We start from the raw sequence: 12,378 nt of genomic DNA on the forward strand, positions 1-12,378 counted from the left end.
TCTGCCAATTGCTGCAACTACTACTCGTGAGGCTTATTTGTATGTGTGGATAAAAATCAATCTACCACAGCTACTGCCTTCCAGTATCTCACAGAGCCTGAATTACCTCTCCAGGAAAGGCAATTTGATCCCCCAGTYCTGCCTTCCTTATGATTCAGAACACCTACATTCAGACAATCCTGGGAGCAGAGTACAAAAAAAAAAAAAAATAATCAATCAAGCAAAGTTTTTGTGACCTGGTGGATGAACTTGCACTGGTTACAGAGAATAGTAGGAAAAAAAAAAGCTGGGTCTAGATGCCTACCAGTGCAACAGAGTGGATGATAATTGGTGAAAGAAAAAGAGTTTTACTTGCACGGAGAGCCTTACCCAGAGTACTCAGCAGCTACACAAGGCCCGCTGGGTGTTGGCAGAGATATGCAGGGGGCARTGGTCAGGCTGAAGGGCAGCTGCACTCAATCATCACCCCAGGAACACCAGAGAAYAGCACAGGCTGCTTACAGGGACACCCTTGTGACCGCAGGCTGCTGAAAAACACGTGGCTGTTTTCTTACAGCATATGAAAAATAATTTTCCAGCTCTACCCACGCATCCCTGTATCTCCTCTGGCTTCCAAAGAGTCAGTTACGAGCTAATCAATAATAATCACCTATCATTTGATCTTACTCGCTTCCATGTGCTGCTATCTGACGTTGCTTCCTTATGATCTGGTGCATGGAAGGTAGGAACTTGCAGGAACAATATCTCTTGATGAAAGCTGTTACTTCTCAAGCAGTAACTCATTCTTCCACCACTAAAAAATAATTGGACTTTTGTTGTAGCTGAAATTTCTTGGCACCCTGTGAAGCCTGCATATTCAATGAAATATTTTTCTTTCAAGAAACATTTCCTAGTTCTTAGCTATTTATTTCAGCAAATTTGCACTGTGGCTAAACAATTAAAAACAAAACAAAAACAAAACAAAAAAAAAAACAACAACAAAAAAAATCAATTTACAACTTAAGCTYTGTGTTTAGTGCAAAATCTCATAGGAATGAAGCAATTCATATGAGGATTTCAAAAGTAGCCCATGAGGATTCAYAAGCACAGTGTACCTGTTAGGCAATCTGTAACGAGTGTGTCAGGGGCATTTGCACTTGCCTCTGAAATTATTCTCAGTATYGAACACCATCTCAAGGCAATCTTAGATTAAGTGTAGTACTACAGTGATTTACATGATAATCCAAARAAGTGGAATTATCCAGTTCTGCAGGATAAATTAATGTTGCTTACAGGATCAAACGTATGAGGTTGGAGGAGTAACTGCTATGTACAGCACTGAAACGTATGTATTCAGAAGCTTGAAACTATCCTATTCAAAAAAAGCCAAACTGTAATAAAGTAAAAGACTGAGCAAAGAATCAAACCAACCAATGAATCCAGCCATCAGTAAAGCTGTAAGACTGGCAGATAACAAAGATAGAGAAGTCTAAGTCAGAGGGAAACACCGGCGTTTGACAGAATAAAGGAGGCTTAAAGAAGCTAAAAGTTATAATACAACTGTAATGAGCAGCTYAGATCCATAAATTTAATACTCCTTAAATCCAGTATCGAAGAGCCACTGATCTTCTTTTTCACTCTGTCCTCAGTGGACATAACTCAATACTCCTGCAAGCACCTACAGAAGTTCACATCTCAGGGATTTGCCTACAGCTGGCAAATAATTTATTTTTTTTTTTTATTCAGCAACGCAGGCGGACGATGCTGAATGGTACAGGCATGAGGGGACACATTTGTTTAGAAGAATCTAAACTTGTGACAAGCAGTGACTCTGCTGAAGCCAAGCCCTGCGTGCGAGCGCGGCCGGCTCTGGCCGTGTTTATTAACAGCTCTGCCGCAGACGAAGCACTGGATTTGACAGGTCAGGAGAGTTAACACCTCTCAGTATTCCCAACCAGCACAAGGTGTCGGGGCCTTACTCAGAAAATACATGGAGATATCAGTTCCCCAYGGTTTCTTCMTGGAGGAGGCCCTTTTAMCATGCTCACAAACAAGTACTGAGGMTGMGTAAAATACACAAGTGCCACCACAAGGGGAGAGAAGGGAGGTTTGATTCCTTTTGAGTTAATTATCTACTTTCTCTCTAGTACAGTTCCCTGCTTAAGCCACCAGACATGCTCTTTATTCCTCAAATACACATTTCAGTCTGCTCCCTGYATAAAACTGAGAGGCAAAGTTTCACTGCCTGGGGTGCTGCTTTGGGCACCATTCATGCTGAGCGGTGACCTGCGAGGGCTGCATTGGCTGGGTTCAAGGTGACACACTGAGTGTCACACACACTCATTAACTGTGAGAGAGGGGAAGGAACAGGGGCAAAATGAGCACATCTTTCCAAATAACGTATTGAACTCACTTTGCTAAGTTATTCATTTTCCAGCATAAAGACAGGCAAGCTAAGTCAAAGAAAAAGAAAAGCTTTAAAAGAAAGGAGGCCCAGCTTAGCACKGAGAAAAGAGATTTTCATAATAATTTTTAGACAGTCCTATCCATATCTCCTGTAAAGCAGAATCAGCCAGGTCTCACAGTGAGTCCTTGGTTTATTTTTAATTAGGCCTGAGTAGATAAAAACAGTAAAACCAGCTYACATTCAAAATTACTTTGATGGACACAGGAGTCCAAAGGAGTAACAACAGACTGAATGAAGGGGTGAGATTTTAGAAGAAGATGGGCACAGCATTTTGTCACATGGCATCAGTTACAATCCTGGGAATAAGGATAGTTAGAATAAATAATGCAGATATTGGAGATAAATCTTCTTGAAAGTACCTTATTGCTCTTAGTCTATATATTTTTATCACCTCTACACTATTTTTTAATGTCAGTCAGCATTTGTTTTGCCCTGTATGAATTCACTCTACATAACACTGTATTTTCCTACTGGAATTACAATAACTTAAGGAAAAGAAACTTTTCTTCTTAAACTCTTAAATCTCATCCAAGGGATTTTTGTCTTCTCTCCAATCATTCTGAATTTCTACTGTTCACCCAACATTTAACTTCGCTCCAAAATGGTAATTAAAAAAATGTTTCTTTATCTGTTACGTAAGAAAATCAGGTAAGTATGGAAAGATGAATATGATCTTATAGAAATAGACTGTTAAGTAGGTGTATATTAAGCCTTTTACTGATTTGGGTTATGATAAATGTTCTGAGAAAATGCATTAATGCTTTACAAATATAGGGAATGTTTCACTTTGAGTTAATTTGCTTTAAAATTTATAGGAGATATTATTCACCTGCAATATTGCTTATTAATTTTAATGTTATTTGGCAAACATTCCTCTTTTCAGTAATTAATTTTCTCTTTGAATGTACTGTCAGGACCTTATAAAATTTCAGAGTATTTTAAGATTTTGATGGGTTGCTCAGCAACATAGGAAATTAAGTTGTGTTTAAATCTCGGTGGCAAGTATCTGTGAATAGCAGCTCTTGCGATGGGACATAAATCTCAATTATCTTTCATCGATTTTCCTACTTATAAGCATGATAACTAGAAATGGTACTTCAGAGTCACAAATCCAAGCAACTGAAATCTTTTTTTAATGTTCTTTTTAGACTTTTATGTTCATTCAGCTGAGAACTGAGCTCTTCACATTAAGATGTGTCTCGGACTACCTTGTCAGGAGCCTTCTGTGGAACAAGWGCAAACCCCTCCACATCTGCTGCTGTGCTTCCAGGAGCAAATCAGCAAAAAACAGTGCCACAGAGTGAAAGTGAGGCATCTATTTTTGTGAGTCTTTTTGGGTTTGTCTTTCAAATATAAGACCTGTTGTTGTGGGAATACTTCACTCTTGAGCTCTAGATAGCTTTTGGCAAGCAGCTAGAGACCTTTAAGCTGCATTTCATACCACATCTACAAGAGAGAAAGTGCCTACCAGGAAGAAAAACATTTGGAAACCCTGTATTGACACCAAGTCATTTCCTCCACTGCTACWAAGCACAGCTGGGTTTGGATTAGAATCTAAGAGATCTCAGGAGATGATAAAAGCATTATAGTGGTGTGGCTTGGCCAGATGAAGAGATATTCCTCCTCTCACTGCACCCACCAGCCACGGTCAAGCTTAGGCCTCTGCCTACAAACGACTGCATCACGTTAGATATTCCAGCTTCTTTGCCTCCTGTATTGATGTGACAGCGCTCCCCAGGGAAGGCAACCTTTTACTATTATTAGTTAGATCCTTGACCCTRAAACTTCTGCTGCCAGCTGCTTAAGGATGCAGAGCAGAGGAGAACAGTGCCAGGCTGCTGAACTCTGTGAGGACAAGGAGATCACACCACRTTTAAACTCCTTGACAGAAATGCTACCCATCAAACACAGACTCCATGGCCTTTCCTATGAAAGGAATTATAAAAATCCATCTGAGATGTAATGAAAACATGAATTAATGACTTCATATCCTTCTGTGAGTCCTGGCTTCAGCTTTGCTGATTTCTACAGATGCCAGCATGACGTTTTTGATAAACTCCAAGTAAAACATTCAATGAATAGCCCCAACTTTATGTTCAAAGTGTCATGAATATAAAWCCGGCAATTCAGGTTTGATGCGTTTTGCAGATTTTAAACCCCAAGATGTATTCAGGAATTCAGGACTGCCTGTCATTTTGATTATATAGGTGAAACAGCAGTGGTTTCCTTGGGGTTTTATGGGATGAAGGAAGACCTTTTGTGTAGCTCCCTAACAGCAGGTTCCTATTAGAGCAACACAGGACTCCCCAAATGACCTCAGTACATAACCTGGCTGGGTAAACACAATTAAMGTGTAGAAAACAAACTGAAACAGAACAAAAGACTGAAAACATTTTAGAAGATAAAATTGTCAATGCCTGAAACAAGTCAACAAAGCTGCTAGGGACCAAAAAATCAAACCAACCCAGCAACCCCAGTGTCTCAAACTGATTTCTCAGCAAAAGATGTCAGGAGATCATGTTTTCACAGAGGTTTCCAAGTGAAAAGCAAGATTTACTGTCATTGCTTCTACTGAAGTTTTCAGAGACAAAATGTTCAAAACTAGTCAATGCTTTCAAAGGGAAATAATAAAGCTGCTTTTTTTTTTTTTTTTTTTTCTCAGAAATCCTGCCGGCTGCCAGTGTTGACACAAAACTTGCTCTTGACCAGGCTCCTGAATGCTCAGCAAGCTCAGCAGGGTGGTGTAGTTGTTTTGTTTATTTATAAGCGTGGCAGGTTTCCTACTGTAGCAGCTACCACATTTAAATGATCTTGGCAAGAGTGAGGCACACAGGATACATTCTGAAAAAGGACCATGTGATTGCCTGGCAGGCAATTTCCTTTTCTTTTAAAGCCCAAAACACATCTTTTCAGCCTCTGCTAAGTGTTACTATTTCTGAGGATATGTGAGGCAGGTAAAGAAGTAGAGGTGCTAAAAGGGAGATAAACAAGGAGTCCAGAAAGAAGCCTCACACTGACCTTGAGACMGAGTACTGAGAGCTCTCCAGGAAGGTTTTTCTTCCTCAGTACAACCACTCATGGTGGATAAATATGTTACCTACAATTTCTGCAAGGTATTGTAAAAGTCATAGCATTTTAGCATCCCAGAAAGCCAAAGAGGAAGTCTTTTAAAATTTAAGGAGCATTTTTCTGGATCCATACTAAGTCTACAGTCCTCTAAATTTATCTGAATTGACTTTCAGAGGAAGCAGGAATGCCTTTCAGACCAAGCATACATAAATGCAACACCKGGTTATGACAGGAGCCAGAAAGAAACCAAATGTAAGTTACTTGGAAAGTTTACAGCATTCGAGTGCTGCTTGCTGAGAGCCAGCAAGGCTGTGACCAACAGCCCCAGAAATGGCAGCAGTGCTGAAGCACCAGGTAATGGATGTTCCAGTGAACACTTTTTAAAGAAGTCTTCATCTCAGGTTTTAATGAATTCTTTGTCATTTCCCCTGTTTTCCAGGCAAGAAGTCAAGGAGTTTTGTATGGGATTGCATACTGCTGTGGAAGCTACAAAAGTTTCATGCTCTGTCTTACTGCAAACATTCTGAGTTGTTTTTCTCCCCTCCCTATTTCACTCTTCCCTATAATCAACTGATGCCCACTGCAAATCCAGCCAGTTAAAAGCACAGTGCTTCTGTGCAGACCAAACATCTCACACACATCCCCTACTCTCTGCTGTTTCTTTTCCTGACACAGAGAGGAAAGGGTGAGTTCTGCAGTGCTTGGGGAACACTGACCCTTGAATGGTGCTGTCTGGAGGGAGCAAACTGTGAAGTTGTGAGTCCCTCCCTCTCTTAACYGTGCCCCTCTGGCCAATGCATCTCATGTGTGCAAGCAGAGCTCACCTCGAGTGCCTGCACTGAGGTGGGCTCTGTGGTAGATTCATACTGGCAGCTTGCAGCTTCAAAACACGAAGTCCACATTTTTTATATCACCCAGCATCACTCAGCAGCTCMTGCTGGCCATGAGTTAGCTATTTTGTATGATTATGATGGGAAACTCCAATTAGCAAGTAATGAATGTGTTGTTTTCAAAATCCACCTAGGCACTGCAGTATAAATTCATGTTGTTTATTGATCAGTGCATCGATCACTTGCGATTTAGGAGGAAATTGGCTCATGAAATTGCATAAAAACCCCACAATGTGAATGTCAGCCACATCTCAAAATGATTTGATTTTCAAATTCGCCCTAGACATCTTATGCAAAGGAGAGTTCCAAAATCAGGCTTCCATCTCTCAGACCAGGAATTAAACTACAAATGTTTGTGTAAGCCAGCTAGTTCCCAGTGTCCACATTCAACGAGAAAGTGCAGTTGGAATTGGGATCCTGCTGGCTACAAACCACTCTACAAACTGATCCACAAACAAAATGCCATCTAGGAACCAATTCAACAGCTGCTGAGATTCAGCACCTTCTGGAATAAACAATGACAATTGCTTACAGGACCTTAAAGCAAAATGAGGTTGGACTCACACAGTCAGAAGTACAGCATCAAGTGCAATCAGATGAGAATCACAATTTTTCACAGTGTTAGAACTTGCTCTCAAACTTATCCAGACTGCTGAAAGTTTTGTCCACTCTGAGAAATTCTTTAGTGTGTTGATGAGCTATTAAAACCAAGCCAAATTAAACTTTTGGAAAGTTTCAAGGTGATATAATTTGGGGGAAAAAAAGGAAAAGCCGTGAAAAAAAGCCAAACTTCTCAATTCCTGCTTTATTTCACTCTGTACAGTCTCTCAACAAAAAACATTCCCATTCTGTGAAAAATAATGCACCATTCACACCTGCTCAGTAAGCAAACCTGATTTATGTAGTTGTGAACTAATATAATCAGTAATTATTACACTGATATTAGAAAGATACAGGTACGAGTGTTTGATAATGGTTTGTGGATGATCTGTATATTGTTGAGTGAGCTACAACCTAAAAATCTCACAGGGCACTGAGAAGAAGGATAATCCTCAGGTCATCTGTGTACTGTTGCTAGTAATTTGTACCAAAATTCATGTGTTTGTGTAAGGGCTAATTTTATAAGCATTTCCTTGTTCAGTCATTTATTTTCAGCCTCATTAAAATTAGCCTATTAAGCAGACGAAGCGGAATTCAGGTTGGTGAATTTTACTTCTGACTTCAACAACTATCAGCAATCTGAACATCACATTYCCCATACTCAATATGGAGTCAACACACAGCCAAGAGATGTACATCACYAAAAAACAGCCTTTCCCTGTGGAGCCACTTTTTGCTACACTCACAAGCAATTTRTGATGGAATAACCAGAAGTCAGCTCCTGATTTCAATTACAGTGGCCTGATTTACCTGTCGTGAAAGCAGTGACTTTTAGTTTTCCTCACTGTAATGGAGATCAGTCTTAACTAAATATTCCATATATACACACCATATAAACATAACGCTACCAGTAAGTGAGAACAATACTAACATCTTAATATGTTTATTTCCATTTGTAACTTGCATGGTAAATGTACTGCAATGATTAACGCTTTTCTCATGTCCTTAATTTTCACCTTTGCTCTTCAAGAGGSTTATTGATTTCTCCCCTCTTCAAAYGCTCTAYMATCTGCTAAGTCAAAGGGGATCATTCCAATGGTGAGGAGTGGATCAGGACACAACCCTGAACAGCAGAAGCAAAGAAATGCCATTTCTGTGTGAGCCTGCTGTCACACCAGCAGGGCTGTTCATATGTGAAGAACCCCAAACCTCCTCAGGGTTGATGCCAAAGGCAGGAGAAGAGAAGAACTGCCTACCTGAAGACAGCGAGGCTCAAAGACCAGAGCACTAGCGGCTTCCTCAGTTCAAATTTTGCTCGTTTGTTCATTAGGTGCCGACCACCAAATATAAAGGCAGCATACAGAGCTGAAAACAGGAATGATTTCTTCCTGCAAAACAAAATCAGAAAACACCTGTCAGGAGTTTAATCAGTATTACATACACAGCAGAATCACACATGGACATCACTGCTAAGGGCTTGTACGCTTCCTTCTTTCAAGGAGGTTTTTGGAGACATTCCTGCATCCCAGCTGAGCTTAYGGTTTCCATATGAAACTACATATCTGCACAGAGTCAGGGCCAGGTGCAGGCAAAACTGACCCCGGGGAACTTCTGGAAAAGGAGAGAACAATTTGGCTCCCATTCTTTCCCAGTTTCAGAAGACTGAACTTCTGTGAGGAATAGAATAGATACTGCAAAGCCCAGACACMCTTCTGCAAGCAAAACACGGCTGGTACTCAAACCAGCTGATCATGTCTTGCACCTCCTTTATCCTTTTCATAAAAATTTTGGTTTCCTGCAGGATCCTTCCTATATGGTAATTTAGCTTCCCATTGTTTCCACCATGAAGATCCTTAAAGATCATGTGCACTGCACCACACATAATGAGCCTCACAAGAGGCAGAGAACCAGCAAGGAGAGGTCAATAGCCCCATTAAGCAGCAGGACCAGGCTGGGTGGCATCACCCTGTGGCATCATCCTGCCTGGGAGTGCTGCTTCAGGAAATCCAGTGCATTTGCTGAGAGGTCAAGCAGGGTTCTGTCAAGGAACTTCAATTATACTCTTCAAATTGCAAGTTTTATTTTTAAAAYTGCCTGATAGTAGTCCAGCTCAGCAATAATCACCAAACATTTGAACTCTGCTACCATAACTCATTGTAAATCAACCATTAGAGTTCAAAAATAGACTCAGCCTGGGATTCCTTCCCACACAGCACAATATTACACGTAGATCTAATGATGCACACCATTAATGGAGGCCTAAGTGGAAGGGCATCTATTCAATAATAGAATTCTCTCTACATAATTTATTACCACATTCACAAATATAGGGCGGCCTATGGTTTTGCACCAGGAAGTTCTCATTTTTATTGTACCCCAAAAGAGAATGACAAATACTCTCAAGAAAAGTAACAACTTCATWCACATCACCGAAAAGAGAGCAGCAGACTAAAAGACCTTTAGTTCCTTCTGACACTGGAATCCCGAGTCAAGAGCGGCAGGCAGACCTGTGACCAGGCCACCCATGGCACACTGCCCAGGCTTCCCACTGGCACAGAGGCTCACCCACATCGTGGCCTTCAGAGTTTTCACAGGATTTTCAATGGAATGTTTAAATGAGAGCATGTTGCTTCACCTCAAGATAAAGACAAGTATGTGCCATGGTGTCACCACTAGTACCACACAGATGCCCCCTCCAGGATTTTCCATTGTGACTGGCCAGCTGAAGGTACCCCATGGCAAGGAATCTGTACAGCACAGCACGGTCCTGAGGGTCAAGTAATGGGTACAGCACAGCATGGCACAGCACAGCACATGCCCGTGCCTCCTCAAGGCAGCTGGTCATGGATCACGAGACCCTCGATGGACAAGGGTCTTCCTGGAAGGTTCAGAAAAACTAAGAAAAGCTCTAGCACATCTGATTGGAAATACAAAGAAAGCACGTGCAGCCTCCAATCAAGATAAATKAATTTTATATACATTTGAAAGTTAAGTAAGAACTTAACTCCAAAGAGGCAGAGGTATGTCAGTATGCATTCAGCAGCATGCCATTTCCTGCCTCTACTGATGTATGTACAGCTCTGTGCTGTAAAACACAGATAACTGCATGAAAATCCACCTGATGCTCTGAGAAGGGAGGGCCCAGTGCCTGTGGTCCACTGGGTGAGCTTTAGCATCCGTGCTGGCCAAAGACCTAGGATGACTGGGATCACCACAGAGCCATCCCCTCTCACCCTGTGCACTGAGATGGTCTATGCGACATGGCAATGGTTATCACAGCCAGGTTTTGAAAACCACAAAGCTTCTGCCCTTACTCATATCATAATACAGAAAAAAAAGCATGATTGCTACTTCAGTTGTCAGGAAAGGGGCAGAATCACCAATTTGATAGCATGACTGCAGTTTAGATCGACTGGAGATCAGTAAATATTTGYTAACCAGTCTGGGTAAGGATGAACCACCTCAAGCTTGCTCGTACCAAACCACCTTGTTTAGACAAGATTTATGGGTTAGGAGACAGAAGCAGGCTCTCAGCATGAGTTTGGACTGCATTCCCACCTCCCTCCCTCCACAGCCTTTGCAGCAGCAGTGTGAAGCCCCATGGCCACCCTGGGAGTGGGTGAGGGAAGGAAAGGGCCTGTGGAGCGCTGTCCTCTCAATCTGCAGGAGGGTCCCCGCAGCCCTACACCATAGGGGAGCTGCAAACCCACACTTCAGCACACTGCAGTGAGAGTCCCCTGTGCCAGAGTCAGGAAAGGTCTGACTTGAACTGATCCATGCATGGATCTCCAAAGCAACTGAGAGCACTGCAGGATGACATCCCAAGCAGTGGAGGGGAAAAGACTGCGACACAGTGCTGCCAGGCAGCTGCCAACACGGCACAGGCTATGCAGGAGGATGGCAGGATTCAAGAGCAGGAGCTAGATACTTTTCAGGAAGGCAAGCTGGAATCACTTCAGTTCTGGGTCAAACACTGCCAAGACTTCAAAGTAATGGCTCAACTTCAGTTCCAGTTCAAGAAAAAGACCCAAAACAACAGTCTGGGTTAGCAGTTCAGGTCTATATTTGTCTCCACATCTTCCTGAGCCAGATAATCTATGCATTTACACCAAGTAAAATTTCATTTTGCTTTTTATTACTGAAACTATATTTTACAAGTTAAATCAGTTCATTGAGGTTAATAGTTACATTACACTAATTAGAACAGATAAATTTTAGGTCACTTTAGAGCTTTGTAATAAGTACAGCATTATTTACAATGATTGATTAAAATTGTACTCCCAGAGTATGCAGCTTGTATCAGCAGTGGCAAACACAGCCAGATTTGACTGCACACACGTTATGATGTGAGCTGCAGAGAGCAGCTGTAAGCAGTTTCAGACAAGGAGGGACACAGCAGCATTATCTCCCATCAGAGGTAAGCACAATACTGAATAATGATTAGGCTGATTTTGAAATCATCACTGTTTTGATGCCTGCTACTTTTTGCACTCAAARGACTTTGAATTTTCCCCTTTTTTAACAATGATTAAAGGAACTGGGCAAGCCAGGTGATAGAGTTACAAAGGGGTTGCAGAGGTATGTACTCTTAAGATAATCTGATTAACTGCATTAGACTGRTATTAACCAGTTTCCTACCAGTGTTTTTATAATGGATTTTACCAAAGGTTCATGACTACAGTCTGGTCCTGGGCTAGTGACACAAAGCAATGGCAATCTGACAGCATTCAATCAGATCTGCTATGATTTTAGCCAAAGGAGAGAACTATTGAACAAGCATTTTGAAAGACAGAGGTTTGCAGTTGTTCTGGAGCAATGTACCTTTCATTACTATTACCTGAAGAGAAACTAAATAGAGCAGAACAATGACAAAAAAATTAACCTTGAAATGAAAAAATGAAATCCCTCAAAGTAATTCAGTAGCAGACTTGCATGCAGTAACTTCAACGCTAGCACATTCATCTGTTTGTCTTCAATTCTGTTCTGCAGGGTAACACAGTAGACACAAAGACAAGGCTGCCAAATCCTCCACATTTTTTTGACATTTCTGTTTCTCACAGTTGTCTCCCACCTTCCTACATTTTCAGACTTCAGGGACTTAGTACTATCTCTACTGAATACAATTCCATGTTCCTCTGATGAAAGTTGCCAGCTCTTTCCCCCTTTATAGGTTTCTGGAGAGCCTTACGACAAGAGAGGGAGACAAGAGGGGCTACAGGCTGAAGATGTGAGACAGATCTTCTAGGACAGCAGCACAGAGGTGGCTGTATCATGAGACAAAGGGACAGGAAGAAGCTGGAGACATGATGGGAGAAAGAGAAGAGAAAGGATGAACAGTAAGTGTGGCAACAAATGAGGGGAGCTGGCAGTCAT

The 12,378-nt window shown here is 41.6% G+C and overlaps 1 protein-coding gene across 1 annotated transcript in view; it reads right to left on the minus strand.

Moving 5' to 3' along the window:
* Window positions 1-12,378, minus strand: part of ELOVL6 (ELOVL fatty acid elongase 6) — a 74,757-nt gene that overhangs the window by 17,249 nt on the left and 45,130 nt on the right. Inside the window, exon 2 of the mRNA XM_057370730.1 lies at window positions 8,262-8,393. Coding sequence (XP_057226713.1) covers window positions 8,262-8,393 — 132 coding nt within the window. The remainder of the gene's footprint in view (window positions 1-8,261; window positions 8,394-12,378) is intronic.

The sequence above is a fragment of the Malurus melanocephalus genome, unplaced genomic scaffold (assembly GCF_030028575.1).
Source record: "Malurus melanocephalus ecotype Western Australia unplaced genomic scaffold, MMel_1.1 scaffold_131, whole genome shotgun sequence".
NCBI classification, from domain to species: Eukaryota; Metazoa; Chordata; class Aves; order Passeriformes; family Maluridae; genus Malurus; species Malurus melanocephalus.